At 43.7% G+C, this 21,893-nt stretch overlaps 2 protein-coding genes and 1 long non-coding RNA gene across 8 annotated transcripts in view; 2 read left to right on the top strand and 1 right to left on the bottom strand.

Moving 5' to 3' along the window:
* LOC115583400 (DEP domain-containing mTOR-interacting protein) overlaps window positions 1–929 on the bottom strand; it is a 4,655-nt gene extending 3,726 nt beyond the window's left edge. For 3 of the 6 annotated variants that reach the window (XM_030420185.1, XM_030420187.1, XM_030420190.1), the window contains exon 1: window positions 888–929. Coding sequence is in view for 2 of the 6 variants with exons in the window: in XM_030420184.1 (XP_030276044.1) it covers window positions 33–106 (74 nt within the window). In the remaining 4 variants the exon portion in view is untranslated. The other 3 variants (XM_030420184.1, XM_030420183.1, XM_030420189.1) reach the window with 3 other exon arrangements.
* LOC115583403 (uncharacterized) overlaps window positions 1–21,893 on the top strand; it is a 25,880-nt gene extending 3,987 nt beyond the window's left edge. Inside the window, exon 4 of the long non-coding RNA XR_003984359.1 lies at window positions 21,698–21,893. This is a non-coding gene — a long non-coding RNA (uncharacterized LOC115583403). The remainder of the gene's footprint in view (window positions 1–21,697) is intronic.
* Window positions 3,853–5,690, top strand: mafbb (v-maf avian musculoaponeurotic fibrosarcoma oncogene homolog Bb). Its single transcript, XM_030420192.1, has one exon. The coding sequence runs from the start codon at window positions 4,131–4,133 to the stop codon at window positions 5,106–5,108; it is 978 nt and encodes a 325-aa protein (XP_030276052.1). The 5' UTR covers window positions 3,853–4,130; the 3' UTR covers window positions 5,109–5,690.

The raw sequence follows: 21,893 nt of genomic DNA, 5'->3' as shown, positions 1-21,893 counted from the left end.
CAACGATGATAGTTCAGTCATCGCCTACTCACCCCCATGCCCAGGGAAAGCCAGAAGAAGTTTTGCAGTCCACGAAACATTTTATTTTGAAACAGCGTTTCAGCATTCTCCTAAGCAGCTGAGGGAGGTGGGGATGTTTTTTTTTAGATGTAAAGAAATATTGTTTACATCCTTTTAAAAGCTGAAATCTTCACTGTAATTTCTGATCTAGAACCAGTAGCGTTCACTCTGTCTGAATTGGGTGCACGACTGCAAGGGTGTGAATAATTTCTTTTCAAAGCAATTTGTGATCTCAGGGATTCCTTTTTGTTGTTTTTTACATAATAAAACAAGTCTGCATCTCTTTCCGTCGTTTAGAAGACTGCTGCAACCCTGTTTTGCTGTGAAGCTCCAGAAATGTCTTGCGGACTGTGAAATTTCATCCGACTTCCATTCCGTGCGAGAGTGAGTAGATGATGACCGACGTTTCATTTTTGGGTGAATTGTTCCTTTAAGGCTGAATCTAACGCTGGTTTTCTCGTTGCCTGTTGTAGCAGCACACAGCCCGTGTTTGCCTCCTGTTATCCAGCAGTCACATTTTAAAAGGATACTGAGAGAAACAAACAAATGACTGTTGATGCCCACATGATTACCCTTTGCTAATTGCCTACACGGTGCTCATCAGCAACAGCTACAGGGTGTTGTGATGCAGGCTGTGTTTTCTGACTGCTTCTGAACTGTTTGTTCATTCGAGTGTTAAAATCTGCGCTAAAAGTAGCATTGAATGAGCATTTTGCAATTTTCGAAAAAAGTTTCATAATCCATAACAACAGGAAAACAGACAAAATTATGACATCTTTCAAGAAGACCCCATTATGCATCAGCCTGTTAGCGTGTCATATCCTCACCTGGCAACAGAAAAACATGCTAGTGGCCATGCTAGTCTTCTATTAAATGTGAGTGTTTTTTTTTTTTATGCTGTGTGAGATTTCTGCATTTTTCAAAATCGATGGCAACACAGATCGCGTGAAGCGGGCCTCGGGGTGTGGGGGATCCGTACTTCCAGCCTCTCAGGCAACGCATAAATCCTCCCTACTTTAATGGAATTGGCAGCTCTATACCCCAACTATCCGCAGCCTTAGCCACCTATTAAGTAGCTATGTGATTGATAGAGCGTGTAGGCAGGTTTATATCAAATTGATATCTGTATCCGTCCAATGGGTGCAAATGAGTGAGTCCATGTTTCCAAGAGCTGTTGAAGCCGTCATGATTATTATTGTTTTTTTCTTGTGTGTAGAAATATATATATACATACATACATTTAGGAGATGTGGCTGTTTTACTACATGATGAAATATGGCCGGAGTCTCTGGTGGTGATGTGCACTTAACGCTGTTAGCATCCTATCATTAGTATAAGTTACTGCACATAGTGTGACCCTGCCCTGCTGGCATGAGTCCCAACATGTGTCCCTGAGCCATCCTCGCTCAGTCACACTGTCTCCTCTTTTCCTTTATTCCCAGCAACTCAAACGGAGCGAAACAATGCCGCTGCGTTCTCAGACAGCATTTTCTATTGGTTTTGGCTTCGGTCCTCTATCTTGTCAGCGAAGCGCTCACTATCTTTGGAGCAAGCGCTGCCTGAGAAGGTCAGCTCAGGGCAAGAGCGTCGCTTAACCCGTGGATATCCTGTGCAGTCCTGTGTCACCTCTGGACGCCACTAGGGGTGACATTCCTGAATCAGACTGCAGATCCTGGAACATGCCAGAGGTTTTTTATTTTTTTCAGAGGTGATCTGTTATCAGGGGCCTCATGATTTCTGGTGGGAGGCTTGGTTGAAACCTTCAGCCACTTCTCTGGCTGTCGGGACTTCGAGCCAGCCTACTGTAAAAAGTCTCTGCAGATGTTTGGAGCCTGCACATGTTCAGAATCAGAATTGGCTTTGTATGCGTACACGTACACTGATTTCACATTGCTCCGGGTACAGGAAGTAGGGGAGAGCACAGCACAGAGGCCGCCATCTCCTGCGCCATCTTGGATCAATATTTAGTGTGAGCACAATCCTGCAGACTGTGAGAGTAACCCAGAATTCATAGCAACCAGAATTCAACACCTAGTGTGTTCATGTACATAACATATGGGTCTCATTTTACTGGTCATGTAAAAAAAACAGTTGCTCCCAGTGACAGAGTGTAGTGTGGTACATTTACTCAAGTACAATTTTGAGATACCTGAACTTTGCACATCGCTTTCCACTTTCATTCCACTACATTTCGGAGGGATAATATTGTACTCTTTACTCCGATGAATGTATTTTATTACTTAAAGCAGCATCACGTAACTTTTTTCCCCTCAGCTCCAAAATCATGTGGACGCTACAGTGTCCTGTAATAGTGTGAGTGGTGTGTCTGTCTCAGCCACTCCGCGCCCCCATCACTCGTTTCTGCACTATGTACCTTCAGTGAGAGGGAAGGATCACAGCGTCACATTTGTGTTTACTTCAACATAGTTTTCAACAAAGTTTTCAACACATGACACTGTTCTGAACCAATACGTTTCGTTTGTAGTTGACGCCTACATTACGTCTGACAAGCTGTGACAGACCGGGGATTTGTATTTACAACAGTGGCGTTGCGCTCAAACTGTGGGGAGAGACAAATTGTATGAAATGCCAATTTCTACATAACATCGCATTAAGTTACTTGTCAACAGAATGCAAGCACAGAACTTAGGTGTGAAAACTAAATATCTTTTAACTTTTTTTGTCTGCTTTGTGTGTTAGTTCTCATAATTGAGAAAGAAACTCCATATACACAGAAAAGAATGTGCACCTTTCGAGTCTTTGAATTAGATTGTCAGTTTGATCCTCGTAATTGTCCCCCGTTGAGGCTGGGTTTAAACTTTTTTAATGAAAATATAATATTTCTGTGCTAGTAAAAGACAGGATTAATGAATGGGCCAATTAGTCTGCTAAAAAAAAGGGGGGAATTAGGTTGTTAAATTTGGCCGCCAGTTGAATAGGTCTTTTATAAAATATACATAGCCTAGATCGTCAAGTACTACTCCAATGGGCGACTTTCAGATTTACCAAAGTAATAATTCAACACGATACCATTACTTTCACTCAAGTATGACGCTTGGGTACGTTTTACATCACCGGCTGCTCCTTCTCGCCCTGATGAAGGCCTGTGGAGGTTCAAGCGTTCAGAGCCCAGTGGATGTCCTGCAGTGTAGAATAACAGCCGCAAGGTGGCAGTATTCTCCCGAGGACTAACACACAAGGGACACAGCGACACAAATGGTGTCTAACAATTCGACTGCAGCCTCTTTTTTTTATTGTTTAAATGAAATGAGGCAGTTATGACGACATGTAGAAATCACTACAAACTGAGACGTGAAATATAGAAATCAAATAAAGGCTGAAAGATGAATAAATTCACACTGGACTAGTTTTTTTTAAATATATATATAATAGTTTTGATTTGGAGTGAGCCAACAATGTTCTCATACACTGAGAGAATTTGTGTGAAAATATTAAAAGTAGTTCCTAGTCGTGTGTGTGTGTGTGTGTGTGTGTGTGTGTGTGTGTTTGACTGGGTAACAACACACTGTGATGATTCTGAACAGCGCTGTGGGATAAAGAGGCCTAAATGTAAAATGGAGGGTCAAATAAAAAGCCTATTGCAGATGATAATGTGCTGCCGTGCATTTATGGGTTTTGGTCAAATGATCGTGTCGAGCGGCTCGTGGGGACACGCACTCGTAGCAGCTTTTATGCAAATGGCCCCCGTGCGCGTGTTTTCATTGGAGAGCAGCGTGGAGGTGTAGTCCGGAAGGCGTGACATCATGCCAATGCAGCTTTATGAAGAAAGTGCGCTTCTCCTGAACAGGCAGAGGTGCGTCCAGCCCGCTGGCATCTGTGGACTTTCAGTGAGAGGCTGCTGAAGCCAAACAGGCTGCGCGGTGAACAGCAAGCAGTTCGCACCGAGTTTGAGAAGGTGGGAGGCTTTTACGCACGCATGTTTTTTTTCCCCCTTCTGAGCTGAATTCAAAGTTTGGAATTACTATTTTTTTTTTTCTGAAGTAAGCGCGCTGTCACTGACTGCATGAACTAGCTGTGGATATTTTGGAGAGACTAGCTTGTTATTTAATATGACCGCTGAGGCGCATTCACATTTGGGACTGCAGAAAAGCACCATGGATTTCGTCAGCGACTTCGACCTGATGAAGTTCGGCGTCAAGAAGGAGGCGATGCAGGGGATAGACCGCTCCTTCATCGGGCCATGCAGCCAGCTCCAGAGACCAGATTCGGTCTCGTCCACCCCTGGCAGCACACCTTGCAACTCAGTCCCCTCGTCGCCAAACCTGAACCCGAACGAGCAGAGAAATAACCCCGACCAGTTCTGGATACCCAACAACGGGGGTTACCCTCAGCAAATGTACCCTCAAGCGTTTGGTCTGACACCCGAGGACGCGATGGAGGCCCTAATCGGCGCCACGGCGCAGCAGGGACACCCTTCTGCGCCCCACAGCCACCATCAGCCACCTTTCCAAGCTGAGTACGACGGGTACGGCCACCTGGGCGAGCCAGTCCAGCACTACCCGGGTCTCCCGGGTCACCCCGACATGCAAGGCATCCCCAGCAGTCACTGCCAAGACCCTTATCTAAAAGATGACATGGGGTGCGAGTCCCCTCAGTCTCCGGACGACCAGCAGGTCCTCGGTGCGCACCACCACCTCGGGCAGCACAGCCGCCACGACAGGCGATCCAACGCCGATTCCCACTTCTCGGACGACCAGCTGGTGTCCATGTCCGTCAGAGAGCTCAACCGGCTCCTCCGAGGCCTCAGCAAGGACGAGGTGATGCGTCTGAAGCAGAAGCGCCGGACCCTGAAAAACAGGGGTTACGCACAGTCCTGCCGTCACAAGCGCGTCCAGCAGAAACACATTTTGGAGCACGAGAAGACGAGCCTGGTGTCACAGGTGGAGCAGCTGAAACACGAACTTAACAGACTGGCCCGGGAGAGGGATGCATACAAACTCAAATGCGAGAAACTGTCCGGTGCAAACTGTTACCACGAAACTGGGTCCACCAGTGACAATCCCTCCTCACCAGAGTATTTAATGTGAGTTTGTTAATTTCCTGCAGAGCTGGTGGTTTTCCACGCGGAGGCATTATGTTGACAGCGCCTGAACAAACAGTCCCGTGGACTCACCAAGCTCTAATTAACGATGGACTTCACTCAAATAATTGTAATAAATACACAACTAGGCAACAAGTTATGAATGGAAAAATTTCAATGCATGCATGCAGGACATGTATGAGATGTGTTTATTTTATACAGGAGATACTTGAAATCAGAGAATATTCCCTTTTTATTATGAATATACAGCTGTAATCCTTCTGCTACAGTTACTGCTCGATCTTCATTTTGGTGATTTGTTTTGCTTTGCGTAGTTTTTGTAGCTCAAATGATATTTTGTGTTCACGCTTCCTTGAAAATAGAAAAAAAAACATGCTGAGAAGAAGAATGATGCTAGAAATGACATTTCTATTATTTTTATGAAGCTGATTCTGCTGGACAGATGTGTTCCGCATTTGCTTTTTCTTTTCAAGATAATATATATAATTATGCAAATTGTTGTTTTTTTTTTCCATCTACCATGTTTTTCATTTACTATGGATCAATAAACCTATTGTGACTTTTTAAAGCCGTGTCTCATCTGCTGATGGAGTTACATGACGACTGAAGAACACTCACCTCACATGCACATTTATCTAGCTCATCACTGGATTGCAATTTGTCATAATTACTCTCACTATTCCAACATTCTTTTAAATAATCATTCTCACAATATACAAAGAGCACATTTTACATTTTCTGAGTCCGTAAAAGACGACGCGTCCTGTGTAACGTCTGTGCACACGCGGCATAAAATCATCGCATTGACGTCTTTTTAGTATATACTGATCTGCAACTATCAGTCAGTTAAAATCAAGCAAAAATGTCAAACATCTGCTGGTTTCAGCCTCTTAGACGTGAGGGTTTGCTGCTTTTCTGTGACATGTACGACAGTACACCAAGAGTCTTTGGGTTTCGGACTTTTGGTTGGAAAAAAGGAAGCAATCTGAAGACGTCGCTTTGGGCTCGCGGACACATTGTGCTGACAATGGTGGCATACATTTTATACACTGAAGCATTAATCTAGAACATAATGAGCAGGTTAACCGAATACGAGAGTGGCCTTTAGTTGCAGCCTAAACGTGGCATGTAAAAAAAAAAAAAGGAAAGTAAATTGTGTCTGTGTTAGATACTGAGACTAGAAGCACATGTCTCCACCATAAATGCTGCCCTAAAATTATACTATGACCTTATAAAACGATTTAAATCCTTATAAACGCACACGGCAAGTTTCAATAAGTTATGTCATTTTATTGTCGCGTTGTAAGTTTTAGTGAGGCGGTCAGAGGAAGCGGCGCAGTATCAGCCACGGTGCTGCCGTGCGTTTGTTGGTGAATGAAAAGGACGAGTGGCTTTCTCTCCTTCCGTGACCTTTGCCCTTCATGGAGTGCTGTTTCCTGTGGGACCCCGGCATGTGAAAGCACAGGGGGGCTGACTGGCAGGGGCTGTGGGGCACAGATAAAATGCAGTGGAAATCAGGCTTCCCCTCTGCTCTCTTCCTCAGACAAACAGATCACCTCTGCATTCATTAACAGAGGAAGAGAGAAACAACAACCACGGCGCACTGCTCACCGCTACTCTGGACGGCTTCACAGGAATTCTTTCACTTGATATGTTTCCCCCACCCTGTTACATTTTGAAATCGTCTAGCAAATTTCCCGAACACAGATCATTCTCAGTTCAGCACTACAACAATATTTGGATGACCGTAATAGTTCCAAGGCCACTGTGATAATTTGAGATACGCGGTCACATTGAAAATTGAGTCTATAACCTCTGTGACGGCATGTGTGCACAAAATCTTTGAGACTTTCTCACTGTTCACCCTTTCCGCGAGAGTTCAGCTGGGCAGGTGGCTCTTTTAACGGCGCCACCCTTTAGCCTGGAAACCAGGTTCTCTTTTCATGTGTGACCCCTGACAGATTTGACCTCAGCCCTCTGTTGAGGGAAAGCAGCTCCGAAATCACGCCACAGGTGCAAAAGCACTTTCCTTCTGAAAACAGGCCCAATCCCCGAAGGTCGGCCCGCTGCGCCGGGAGAACATGACGTAGATGAGTCAAGGATGTAGCAGAAAATAACCAGATGGTTATGGCGATGAATGATGCTCCTCTGTATTTTACTCTTATTGGGAAAGGCTTGTTAATCAGTGGCTCTTATATATGGCACAAGACTTTGTTTACAGGCACAGTTTAATTTTAAAATGAGGTTTCCTCTGTTTTCAAAGCGTACTCGTAAATATACTCATTAACAGTGAAGCAGCTCGGATGACTGCTGTGCAGACAGTAAAGACTTTTGCTGCTCAGTTAGAGAAGTCTAATGTTTTGTTCTCCAATGAACATGTCTTGACATGATTTGTAAACGACAATCAGGTGAATTATTAAAATGACGAGTGCTTAAGGGGCACCGTGTACTTTTGGAGAAGACACTCGAAGTCACATTTTTCATATTTACAATATGAGTGAGGTGATTATACAAACTCAGGAGTATTTATCTTTTCCGTAACCGAATAAACAAGCTGCTCTCAGAGGAAAATAAGCTCCCCAGAACACTGTTTGAAGGTGGAAAGGTGGCAGGGTCCGCCACATATAAACAAGGTAAAAAAGAAAGAATTTGTGTTGCCCTTTAAGGTCAGTTTGTTTATTCAGTCGTGAAAACAAAGAGAGCTGGTGTATTTATTTTGTTTAAACATAAAACTCAGTCAGTGAAGATTTTGCTCCTTTGATTAGAAATCTCATCCTCGACACAGCACAGCGCAGCTTTGACATCAACTAAAAGTTTGTCAATTATACAGAATTTTAGCCTGAACAGGCCCTAAATGTAAGTGTGTATTTTCACACGCGGTACTGAAGAGAATTGTGCACGAGGCATGCGTGTACGTGTGTACTCGCATATATATTTGACATTGCATAAACTGCTGCGTTTTCAGTAGGTGTGGTTTTTCAAACCGTGCATTTCTTTGTTCGGCGTCGTATGTTTTTGCGCACTTGCGTACATCGCATGTGGATTTCCAAGCAACAGCGGAACAATACAGTAGAAGTGTTTGGCGAGGAGAGCGGTTTGTGGTGCTGTGTGACAGTGTGCAGGGTGCCATTGTAGAAACGATTAGCCAGCTCTTTTCCCTCGCATGTGATAGGCTGGCGGGCCTGATGTGGGAGCCTCGCACTCACCTCCCCCCCCCCCATCCCCCCCTTCCCTTCCCTTCCCTTCCCCCTCTCCCTCCCCCTCCTCCTCCCCGCCACCAACACCCCGAGCCCACAGCGCCTGAGGCTGGCTACTGAGTCAGCAGGAGGGAAAGGTGTCTGCACGGCTGTGGCATCAGAACAAGAGAGAAAGCCGAATAGCTGGAGAAGGATAAAGAGCAGTGAAAACGGTTTAGAACAGACACGCTTGCATTTTTTTAAAAAAACAGATGGAGAAAAAGAACGATTGCACGGAAACAAAAGTCAGAAGGAGATGATGAGGCAGCTTAAACGGGAACCAACATCATCTCCTGAATTAATTTCAAAATCTCTGCTCCCTTTTATTACATGGTGACTAATATGACAAGCTGTTCATTCTGGATTTAACGATGACACGCGTTTAAACTCTAAATAACACCTATCGATGGCCGGCGTTCGGGGCAAAACACTCAAGATGTGTCCGTCAAAATCCGCTAAACATAATGCCAGCCTCTTGGCTGAGTGCTGGGGTTTGCCAAGGCCTGGCTGCGTCTCAGACAGCGCACACAGACAGAGGAATGCTGCAGATACTCACCATTGTGTGGGGAGAGGCAGAGGAATGCAGGCTGCCAGGCTACGTACACTGTCACCAATGAACACAGCCAGAGGCCTCGAGCCATGAGGGAAGGCCGGGGCCAGCAGAGCCCACAGTCCAACATCACTCACCACTTCCATCTGTGATATCATACCCATCTCTTCTGGACAGTGTTGATTTGGTCCAGCTTGGCTGTGTAAACACTGAGTATCTTGTTGAAGAGCTCCTGAGCGACTGTCACAAAACCTGTCAGAGATTAGACACAAAATGGCTGGTTGATCAGCTGAGTAAATATTCTTTTGTTTCAAACAAACCCCGTTGATGAATCGGTGAGTTCTGCATTATCTGTAATGTTTGTCACTAATCTTCTGTGGCTGAATGTCAACTGACCAGACATTTGACCCCCGATAGCAAGCCGTTTCCAGCCTCAGCCAGTTCTTTTGCTGTTGTTTTGCAACAGAAGTGGCTCATACTGGGGCTGGTCTGTAAGAGCGGCTTCACGTGAAGCGCGGTGCAGAGATTGGGATGGAGGACAGGATGGACGAGGGGCTTCCTCTTTCACTTCCTATATGAGGGTCCAGTCAAGTGACTCTTTGTGAGAGTGTTGGGTTGTATGTCGCAGGGAAAACGCAGCTTCGGCGGCTGTGGTTTCCGGTCAGGATGTCCAGTCGTTTCTGTGCACGGTTGTGACACTGTGAATCATGCAGTGATCACACACGCACAGAGACGTCTCCATGGACATGGCACTCACACATACACGCAGACATGCGCATGAAGCTGTAGACATTCATGCGTACTCTCACACAGAGGCACATATTATTACTAAAATCATGTGACGGTGGCTTTTTTTCTTTGTCAGAAATGTGTCTCTCCCCTTTTTGATTGCCTTAGCTCCTACTCGGAGTATCGAGACGTTTTTTTTTTCTGTGTTGCCACATCCTGAAAGATTCCACAGTAATTATGATTGTACTGCTGGTAATGACTAAAGTTATCACATGATGGGCTCTGCAGGCTCCAACGGAGTGGATTAATGTGTAGCTTTAGAGCTACAATAAAGCTTGTCGCGCTATCTTATTGGCTGTAATAAGGAATCTGGCTTCCTGGGGACGTTGTGTTCAGCGTGTTTGTGCATGAACTCCTGGGGATCTGATAGGAAGGCCCTCTGATAAAGCGCTTGTCACGTTTAAGTGGACACCACTGAGAGAAGTGTGACAAAGTCCTGTCACATTACAGACCCTGGACTTCGGTTACAGAGCAAAGGGTGAACTACTGTATGTAATGATTATACAGGTTCCTCCCAGCGTGACAGAAACATTATAAAACAGCCCGTTAACAGAGGTGAAAAACAGAGAGGTTTTACTAGCCTGCACAACAGGGGTAAATGAACTGTGCAGCTGATGTGAAAGTGACTAATCGTCTAATAACCGCACCCTCAACACCTTGACTCCCGTTCCTACGATGGATGCACATAATATTCTCCCGCTTCATGAGTGACACTGCAGTTTCGCAGCACAAATAAGAGGCCGGAGAGTGGAGGAATGCTCATTAAAGAGAAGAGAAGAAAAAAGAAGAGAGGAGATCTCTTTCCCTTTCAGTCCCTGCTAGGATTTCCTGCTCTGTTTTATGGGGGTCATGCAGCTGGCAGGCGCCCTCCTGTTTCTGTCCATAATGATGACAGGCGTCCATTAGTGCACAGTAGAAACACGAGCCACAGAGGTTAGCTCAGGCTCTTCCCCCCCTCCTGACAGCCTCTTCCCTTTCCCCAGCCCCCCCGGCCCCCAAGTATACAACCCACCTATCTATAGGGCAGATAATTGTGGCTCTCAGTTTCTGTTGGCAAAGCTTCGGCTGATTAAGGGTCAGCTCCTGCTCAGACACCAGCATGTGGATCCTCGCGGGTTTAACAGAACCTGGAAAGCAGGTCCAGCCCTCTGGGACCATATTATGTCTCTGGTATATAACAAACTTGCATCCAGGAAAAGTAACGGTGGGACTGGTGACACTGCAGATGAGAAAATAAGCAGTTCTGGCTGCTGTTAGGGAATGGAAAAGAAGAGAGCATGTTTTTTTTTTGTGATTTGTGTTCCTGTGTAGGAGATAGGTTGTTATATATTTTAGATTTTCCTTGACATACTTTAGGTTCAATATAGTTTCCTTCAAGAAGTGTGAGAGAGTGAGAAAGAACAGATGGGGGTTGAAATTGAAACTCCAGTTGTCACTGCACATGCACCATTCAACACCCTTCTTCATAAGTTTCTGCGGGTGTCGCTGACATGAGAATATGGCAACAGTGTCATACGTTCTGGTAACGTCTCACAGGCCTCTTAGGAATTGGGTGTGTCAATCTTCCACTAATGTGTCATGTTAACATCTCCCTTGTGTCATAACTCTTCCGTCATGGTTCCCAGAAGCAGCACGCTGAACTTAAAGCTGTATTATTTGTCCTTTCAGCTGACTTTAGCGCAGCCGTATTCCGTCTTTGGCTTCTCAGCAGCTGGAGGACTTGGCAGAACAGCGTTCACACGCCCATTCTTTGATTCTCTGGCCATCTTTGTCATCATGTTCGATGTTAAGCCGCTGCTACAACAACTGAGGAACAACCGACTGTGTGCTGTGGTTGGACTGACAGGGAGAGAAGCCTGAGATTGGCCAACACAGAGCTTATAAGGAATCTATTTCAGGGGAGGCAGGCCTTTAAGCTACAGTGAACCCATGTAGTTGTTTGCTCTTTTTGTGGCCAAGATACAGGAAGTACTTTGTTCTGGGATTTAACGACAGAAAAAAAAAAGAAACCCCAACTTCTCAAAAAAAAATTAAATGAAAGGTTACAAGTAAACAACAAGGTTTATGAAGGGTGTAATAAGATTTCCCACTGAATGTAAGATAGAGTTCACTTTTAAGAACAACAGTTCAAACTGCCAGCCGTCACATAAATCTGCTTCTTGTCTTGTGAACAGAAATTAAATTCCCATGGTTACTTGCAAGTGATCAACTATGACAAATGCATTAAATACTGAGAAGTTTTACTATATTACTTACGATTTATTAAATCAGCTCTGTATCAATTATTAATTGCTTGGCAAACAAATTATCAATGCAACACGTTCATGTAACCATCATTTTAAAAGGATCAGTTTAAGCCTTTAGGAAGTTACAGTCAGCAGCCAGTTAGCTTAGCTTAGCATAAAGTGGATGGAACAGCTAGCCTGGCTCCGCTCAAAGGTAACATCTACCCACCATGACATTGTATCATGTTCTTTAATTGGTACAAAAACCATTATAACAAGTATTAACAAGAAAGGTCATGCTTTTATGGGGGTTATTTGGGGTTAATGTTGTGGCGGAGCATATCTTGGGTGGGAGCAGTAACTTCCTGAGAGTTGACTGGTCACGCTTACAAGTGGTACATGGCAAAAATGTTAGCAGCTGCTTAGTAACACATCAATCAACATTTTGGTCTTAAAGCGAGGGTTGAAAAGCTATTTAAAAAAAAATAAAAATAAATGTCCAGACAGCAATCAATAAATCAAATGCTCTGAGGGGGGGAAAAAAACAATCCAGTGCATGTGGCTGTCACAAGCCTCTGGTAATCTGCTTGTATTGCTAAAGCTATTAGCAAGCTAGTGGCACAAGAATGGCAGCTAGAGCGCAGCCAACATTTCCCAATGCTAGCACAAAGCACACAGCCACAGCAAAAAGCAGGGACTGAGAGACCCGGCAGCCGTTTTGGACCAGGTTACATTGCTATTTTGCATATGTTTATATGATGGCGTTTATGTATTTATTAGACTAAGACAGCTAAGATGGCAAGCTAGCCACTAACACACCAGGCAGTGTAGTCAGGGAGTGCACGTTTATGTGTTTTGGAGAAGAGGCTCTGGGGGAAGGCTTGAATGGATGTTGATTATTCTGTTAGTTACTAAAAAATGGAGCTTACTCTGGGTGGTTTCTGCAGTCCTACCAACCCCAGCTTTCGCAAGCTCCTGAGGGAAATATCTGGCTTTTAAACTGCAAAATGCTCCTGCTTGTTCCCCACTGTTTTTGCTGCTGAGCAGGTCATACACAGTTGGTCCATTTGGGCTTTTTGATAAAAAAGATCTTCCTGTGGTTGTGGTTGCCAGTTTGTTGCTCTTCCTAATGATGCTAATGCTAGCTAGCTAATGTTAACGTTGTTAATGACCCCTAATGTTAGCATTGCTAAGGCTCGCTAGCTAGCTTTAATGTCGCTAATGCTAGCTAGCTAACATTAGGCAGTACTGCTGGGCGCATACTGTAGAGTCCTTTTTACATTTTTTTTTTGTTTAGTTTTTGTTGGGGGTTTTTTTGTTTTTACTTTTATTCCACACCTTTGTACAAATTATTTGCCTACATAGTTTACATTTTAAATTTCAGCATTAAAGAATACAAGTGTGATTGTGATGTTTTCACTGAAATGTCACCAAGCAAACTAGTAACTGTTGAAATATTTCAGTCTGGACCAAAGTAATTGTAGCAGCTTCTCTGAACTGTTGTGAAGGCTCCTTAGAGACGTGTTTATGTGAGGCTGTAGATTGTAGTGATGTTATTCGGAATGGCATAATGTTGAGCGTCCTAATTATTTATCACACAATACAGCTGATTGCTAAGTGACATTACAAGTGTTTGTAGCCGTTACGCAGCAAAATAAAAAAAAAACAACTGGTATGAATGCACTGACTGCAAATAATTTTTAAAAAGCCACAGTCTGGTGTCAGAGAAAGGAAAGTGAATCGTGTGAAGGAGCACACCGCCCACACGTGGCAGAGCGATGGCCTGCAGCATCAACATGTCCGAGCTGAACAACAACACATGCAGGTGGCCTGTGAGTTGTAACCCAACAAACTTTGACCTCAGCCTGCACGTCAGGTGTTGAGAAACGTTCAACTGTCCAAGAGTTGTGGGAACCCCCCTTCTGCCTGCCTCCCGTGTGCTCACACTGTTCTCAGACAAAATCAGACAAATGAGATAAATGATACCTATCAGGCTGCACACTGATAGCATCAAAACCCAGAAAGAAAAAAAAAATGTAAATGTGTCTCTGCCTCTGTTTGCTGCGCTGGTTGAAAAACGTTTGGAGTGAGTGTGTCAGCTTCAAGTCTCTTTTGTACAGGCGAGGTCAGGAGGTCACTATAAGTCTGTGAGTGACAGCAGTAATGGTGAGTGGGGCTATATTTAAATCCCGAGGAGAGGAACAGCCTTGACTCATGTGTGGACCCCACGCATCCTCTTTCCACACACAAAAAAAAAATGAAAGCTGCTCTCTTCGCAACTGCCTAAAATAAAACTGCCTGCATCGATATGATTTAATGCCAGTGATTATTTTTAAAATGCTGATTGTGTAATCGATTGCCGAATTGCTGGAGCAAATGTTGCCGACCAGCAAACTTTGCGGTCCGTTCTAAGGAGGTGACTGATTATTAAAATGAAAGAAAAAGTATATGTTGGATAACGTCTTCATGTCTCCTGATAAGTTCAAAAGTAGGTTGCGTATTGGAAAGAGTAAAGTATCACCGCCTGGTTTGAATAGATTTTATTGATCCGTGTGATATAGTGGACCCTTTCTTTAAAGATTCTTTCCCAATGTCCTGCTGAGGAGTCTAGTTGCTTTGTTGTCTGAATAGATTGGGAGGCTCGCTGTGTTGATTCATCAGTGGCAGCCGAGGTGTTTAGTAAAGGCTGCTGTGGTTGATTGGTGGAAGGAGTGGAAAGCAGGAGCGCCTGTCTTTCCCACAGAACCAGAGGAGAGGACTTTGAAATAGGAGCAGCTTCTGTGAAGCTTTATCAAGCCCTGATCACCTGATAAATCTGTCGGAGGCTGCAGTCCCTCCATAGGAACCTGTTATTCATATGTGTGCTAGTAAAACAAATCTTTTTTGAAGGACTAATCCTTTAATCCTGATTCAGTGTCTCATCAGCAGGAGGAACACTTGAGTTTGCTGCAGAGACTTTAACTTGTTATCTCGAGCGTAGCTTCCCCAAATCAGCTGAAAGTGTCACATAAATATTTGAGATTAATAAGAAAAGTGTGTCAGATGGATCGTATGTTATCCCCTCACTCTTTGTGTTTTCAGACCTGCTTACCCCCGGGGCGTCTTTGACGTGAGCGTGCATACCTATCTGTGCTGCTATCTCTTTACAGTATATCTGTGTCAGCAGTAGGCTGAGGCAGGAGCATGAGAAATGGAGGCGAGCTCGGTCCTCAGTCCCACGGATAGGGGCTGTGCGCTCATCTGTAAACGGTTTGTGGGTGTGTGTGTGTGTGTGTGTGTGTGTGTGTGTGTGTCTGTGTTTGTGTGTGTGTGTTTATTTCCATCTGTTTTCATCACTTCTGGAAAGGTGGCATGACGAGTCTTCCCACAGGAGTGGCGAGAGCGTTGCCGTCCCGCACCTTCCTCCTCTCCTCACCTTACTTGATGACATGGGCCTTATCGCTGCATCAGCTAGGGCCAGTTTGTCCTTCTCCTTTGTTTGAGGATTAGCAGATGCTGCTGCACCTATGGTGAGCCGCCAAACACTAATTTGGGAGCTTTCCGACACGGACTAGGCATTGATCTCTTCTTCTTTGAAGAGTTTGTATTTAGAGTCAAATGATTATTTTAGTTAAATGTTGGAGAATAATCTCTGGGGCTTCCTTCAGTCCATGAAGTCATTATTCTGTTCAGGCAGCTGTAAAATTACACTAAGTAAACTGAAACTAAAATATACAAAACATTTTTGGTAAAACAATTTCAAAGCTGTGAAATCTTTAACTTTAAAAAAAAAAAAATGTTTTGAGTTAAGATGAGTAAGTAGAGCAGAATAATAACAGTTTAGTACCATGGCATATATAATTTAGTAGATATGATTAAAATCCTAACCTTGAGCCCAAACCATGCAAAAATGAAGTAAATATGATTAGAATCCTTGGTAGATTTGATGGGAAAACAAGACATTATTTAACAAAACAAATGTGCTGTATTTACTAAATGTTTTTACTTAATTTAATCAACACCATATTCTTCATTCACCATTCTCAAAAATAACTGTTACAATAGGAGCCCGCCCCAGTCAAACCTGCAGACCGCAGCTAGCACGACAATAACTGAGCAGAAAACATGGTAGTGAACTCTTGTCATGGTGTTTTCTTTCCCCCTGTCTTTTGGTTAGGACGCTGTGAAAAACCAAATTCAGGCCCAAGATGCTCTGGTCACGTTAGCTTATCTGTCAATGCCCGTGTGACACTGTTGTTTTTACGGTCACGTGTGACAGCACGGCTGCTACAATATTCAGAAAACCCCACCCTAATAAGGTTCAATACGTTGCCGATTTCACATGGGGACGGAGGACGTTCTCTTTGTTGCGGTGGACGGTGGCGTCAACGTCATGACACGCAAAGTGTACTGCTGATTTGGATAACGTTAATATTGTTGTTAATTTCGATTAGAATTGACAGAAATGTGACATATGCTTATATAATAGATGTGATTTTAAGACACAATTACCTGTTTGATTTCCAACTCAAACTATCAATTCAGTGACATCTATAGAAATTATTAAGATAGTATAACTAACCCTATACTTACAAATACACAGAATATTTTTTTCTTTAATAGAATAAACTAAAATATGAGTGTCAAAGGTGCCGCTTTTTGGCGAAAAGCGGTGGAGACGCTCAGATAAAAAAAAAATAATAATTCTTAGAGATTTTAGGCAGTCTAACAGAGGGATCATTTGACGTCAGAGCAGATCATCACTGAATGAAAACAAATGCATAATAGCCCTCATCGGAACTCATTTTAACTGATTTGTGTGTTAACATTTCTTGGTGCAAGTTATTTCTAACTTATTGTGCTCAAAAAAGTGATGGAGACAAAATCAGCCCCTTCATAACGTGGTGGCGACATGGTGCAAATGACACCTATAGCGTCCTCCCTAATATCGCATGCCAATATAAGGTCATAATGCGATACAATTCATTCAGTTCCTCTTCAGGAAACGTTTCATGAAAGCGGTGACAGCATCAAGGAGGTGATGCCTTCACTCCATAGCGAGCCACCGTCACAAAGAGATGTTGACCTTGCCTTTGGCCTCTTGGCTGTCTGACAAAGCAATCCCCATGCTCTAGTGCAGTACGGCTGTCCTCTAAATGAAAGTAGCTGAGAGGCGAAGGGCAAAGAGGCCTATGGAATATCAATGTGCGATGCTCTCAATTAAGATTAAAGCTTCCAATGGAATCCTATGGAGCAGCTTCCCTAAGAAATGCTTGACATTTTACCCTTGCTGACTCCGGATAAAAAAAAAAGTGTCCTGCTCCTCCACCAGTACCGCCGCCGCCGCCACCACATCTTCCACTAACTAGCTGCCCCTCCTCGGCCGGCCCCTCCATTCACTGAATTCATTCTGGAGATATTGACTTAGGCGACAGTCACACTTCTAAGAAATAAGTGAAATGGATCATCTTACTGCCAGCGGATGATAAGAATACTGAAATATGAAAAAGCGTCTGGATCAGCAAAATGACAAACTAGAGGGGGGGGGGAAATATGAGGCAGTCATGATAAACCCTCAGAGACAAATTCCCTACAGCGAGACGGAGAAATGAGGGAAGGAAAGAGAGGGGGAGAGAGGTAGCGGAGAAAGGAAAATATACATCTGCGACATTTTAAAGAGAGAACCTCATTCATTTACAACACGTGTATCTTAACCGTATGCCAAGAACATGCACAGACTGCACGTAAGATTGCATTTGAACGCATAAAACACCATCCATTCTGAAGTATAATTGGCCAATCTTATCTGATGTGAAACAGATTTATATTATGGGAACATCAGCCAGTTAAGGAATGTACTTTCAGTACAATAAATACATCACATCTTCACTATAAGCCTCCTCGTTCATGAGAAGCAGCCAAATACAAAGCTAGCGGTTCTGTGCTTTATTCCCTATAATTAGTACAATGTTTGAGATTTATTTAGCACTTTGTTAAGATTCAGCAGATGTTGTTTCTGGGCCAGAGGCTCCAGTTTGAATATGAAACACGAGTCTGTATTTACTCGGAATATGCGGCGCATTTCTCGAACATTATCGGAGCTGTTTACATCTGATCTTGCAGATTATTACAGATTATGATGATGTTTGCCGTGTGTATCTGCCAGTGCCGTCACATACGAGCAGTGCGAGCCTTTCTCGTTGTGTTTTCGGCACGGAAGACACTTGGGAAATACATCATGTGGTCGTTTAAATCGAGACATTTAATCAGCAAGGAACGTATCTGCTCATTTTGCTGCAAATATAAAACTCCAGGTGGGGCTAAGCTATGTGTATAAAGATGATCTGATATTTTATTGCGGAAAGTAAGAGAGCACGGGGCTGATTATGAATGCGATGTAGAAAAATAAGATCAAAATGGAGCCTATCGCGTAAACTCCACCCTTGATAAACAGAATTCCACATCACGCTCCAACTCTGCAGTTAACTGAATCAATGCAATTCCACTTGTGCTGATCTTGCAGACTGAGGCCCTTCCCCCCATCCTCCCTCTCTCTTCCCTCCTCTCTCTTTTCTGTCTCTCTCTTTCTCTCTCACACACACACACACACACACACACACACACACGCACCCGTCTCCCTCTCCCCGCGCAGGTCTACCCATCGTAACACATTAGCAGTAGAAGCCATCACACAATCAAGACAAGGCAGTGTATGAGACGTCAGGCCAATTTGTTTCCTTCTTGGAGCTACATCACATTAGCAGGGTGGCTATACCCTTGAGCTAAATCCAAGTTCACACAGAAGGGAGCGGGCTGCCGGACAGGAGGGCAGCAATGTCAGCACTTTTCAGACGGCTGCTGACATGTATCCAGCAGACTGACAAGTATGAAAAAAAAGCTTGATAGTTTGAAATATGGTCCTTTGGATGTTTCTTTTTTTTGGGTGGGGGGGGGGGGGGGGCGGCTTATAATGGCATTTCCTGAGGTCTGGGAGAGAATATGTGTCAGAAAATTAAAATGAAAACTTCCTCAGTCAGAGGTCAGGACATCGAATGAATCTGTCGAGTAAATGAAAGGGCTGGATTATATTTCTACTCTCATCAGGATGTCGTGCCTCCGAACAAATCTGATATGACTTCAGCTGGTCTGTCGTGAATGAGAAGACAGATGTGACTCGGAGAGACCAGTCAATAGTTCAATTATCTGATGTCTGTCCTGCTTAATTAAACATATAATTGACCATCCGAGGACTAATGATAGCCATCCCATTACCCATGAATCCATTGGATTTGGCATAACCACCACTTGACCCCGCTGTGGATTGACTGGCCTTAGGTATACAGGGTCAGAGTGTATCCACCGTTCACCACTGTGACAGTCCTCGAGACTGCGTTCCCCATCGCATGTCTCAGGATGTGTCTCTGAGCTCTGCCAAAAACAGTTGGAGGGAAAAATGCAATTACTGCAAGATTATCATACTGCTTCCGTTTGACTTTTCTGACTGAATTCATGAATATATATGAATCCATCTTGCATCTCAATCTGGAAACCCCCCACATCTATGTTTGGCTGGTGGCATTTTCTTTGTTTCCTCAAAGTGTGTTCTTACAGGAAGATTAAAGTGTTACCCTGGAAAACCCAGAGATAATTCAAAAAAGAATGAAACATCAAAAATCTCGGCCAACTTTCCTCTGTCTAACTACGATAATCTCTTTAAAATGCATTCCCAGACCTTTAAGGGAGAGCGAGCTGCGTGAAGGGTGTGTTTTTCCTAAATATCGCTGTTGTCAGGTGAAAACCTCCCAAATGTCAACTTTCTGAAACACAACCTGTTTTTGCAGCCTGATGACAAAGCATTTTTAAAAAGCATTTTTTGTCTCTAATTGAATTCTGAAAGGTTTTCATGAGTTTTAAACATTTAAACTGTAGGAACAGTCAGACATTTTGGGAAAACGCTTACTGGCTTTCTTGGCGTGCGTTAAATGAGTAGCTTGGCACCACTCTCATATCTTTCCATTGAGTAGCATATGAAGCCAGAGCCACAAGACATGGTTTCAGTGTAGCTCCCTGTAAAACTAAAAATGTGTTATTTTGGTGTTGTATTTTGTTTACAGATTAAATTGAAAAGCTAAAACTTGTTAATAAGTTTTTTTTGCTTTTTTGTTTTGTCTTTTAAAGCCAGGCTAGCTGTTTCCCTGTTAGTGTCTTTATGCGTAACTAAGATAACCTTTTACTGGCTGTAGGAGAGAGTGGTATTAATCATCGCGTCTCACTCTTACCTTGTGTTTGCTAAAAATGTCAATACAATACCACAGTTTTGGTACCAAAACAAAAAAATAAATGTTTGATACCTTAAAGGTGCAATATGTAAGAATTTTAGTTGACATTATGATGTTGCTCAGATATCTGCTGAAGTTAGCATGCTAAGCAGCTAGCTCCAGCCCATCCCGGTCCAGAGTTCCTGTCCTAGCGGTGTAAACACCAGCGCTCCTCTGGTGCTCCGAGCTGCCAGGACCACTAGCTGCACGTCTAACTGAGCAAACTAGCTAACAGTAGCTGCGGTTAGAAGCAGGTTAGCTTGATAAGCTGGTGATATGCTAACGCCTTTTTGATTTGAGTATGACTTCAACAGCTGGGCAATTCTTACATATAGTACCTTTAATTTGACAAATGCAAACATGACTTTCAAGCCGAAGTTCACAAATTTAAAATTTATATGAACAAAAACATCTTCCACAGGATTAAATGGTAAAATCGACTGTCACTGTAATAATCTTAAATCAGGCTGTGTTTTTGATTATTGGTTCAGTATATCTTTTAAGCAGGCTATACAGGACATGCGAACAACATAGAAACAACTATCATAAGTCAATTAAATCCACTGTTAAATTGTGTTCTGACAGTTTTTGATTCTCTGTGCTACCAATTTTGGTTTGTGCAAAAAATCTACTTTGGATTCTACCCTGAATCTAGTCAGTTTTACTTCATAATCATCTATAACCGTGTTTATTTGCAATTGTGTAAGTATTATGTATTAATACTGTGTGGAATACTTTTAAATGCCTGACAACACCTGTGCCACCCCCACCCACCCACACACACACACACATACTCACACGCGCACACACAGCCCCCTCTCTCCCTGAATGTATCACCAACCTTTGGACTTCACCACTACTCCCCTTAATAGCTCAATCTGACGAATCATTTAAAAGCCCGCTGAAACAGACAGATGGGTAATGGATTGCATGGCAAGTCAATGCTGGGATCAATGAAAGACATGCATCAATAAATGGATAGAGAGCTGCTGAAATAGACACCAGAGTTAACGCGGAACAGTGTAGAACATCATTGTGTGGAGCACACAGCAGGAGGAGGCTAATACGAGTCGCCTCGGCTGATAAGGTGTCCTTTTGAATAATGGAGACAACAAACTGACAGTGATAAGCTAAACTTAAGCTTAGCTGCTATAGTGTGGCGGAGGGAGCTGCGTATTTAGTGCCCATCCCCAACAACACACACACCGTACTCACTCACACATAAAGACAGTCACCAAAATGCCAGTAAGTCTGTCTACTGTAGTTCCACAGCAGTTTCCTGCTAATTTACACGACTGTAATCATGTGACAACTGCGGTCAGGCTGCTGCTGTGGTGATCTGGAGATACAGTATCAAGGGAGGCAGAGAATGAACAAGAGGACAAATCTGTGGTTTTTTGCACAAGACGCAAAGTCCTTGTAGTCTTCCCTGAGCAAACACCGAGTCATCAGGAACAAACTATATTGTTATTTTTCAGATGTAAGACAGTGTGCTGAGCTAACGTGCCAGGACACATGGTGCTGTGGGGGAGCAGCTCACCACAAGTGTTGAACTTGTGTTGGACCCAGGTGGTGTTGTGACCAGAGCCTGACTCATCGCTGCAGCACCGGACGCTCCAGACTTGTGGTTTCAACGTTCAGCAGCGCGAGGCGTCCAACTCACTCTTCAACTGC

The sequence above is a fragment of the Sparus aurata genome, chromosome 6, assembly GCF_900880675.1.
Source record: "Sparus aurata chromosome 6, fSpaAur1.1, whole genome shotgun sequence".
Lineage (NCBI taxonomy): Eukaryota > Metazoa > Chordata > Actinopteri > Spariformes > Sparidae > Sparus > Sparus aurata.
Note: the sequence above shows the minus strand (reverse complement) of the source record. Positions and strands in the feature narration are given on the sequence as shown.

What these genes read in the sequence shown, in the direction of transcription:
- mafbb (XM_030420192.1), top strand. Translation starts at nt 4,131, where the DNA reads ATGACCGCTGAGGCGCATTCACATTTGGGACTGCAGAAAAGCACCATG.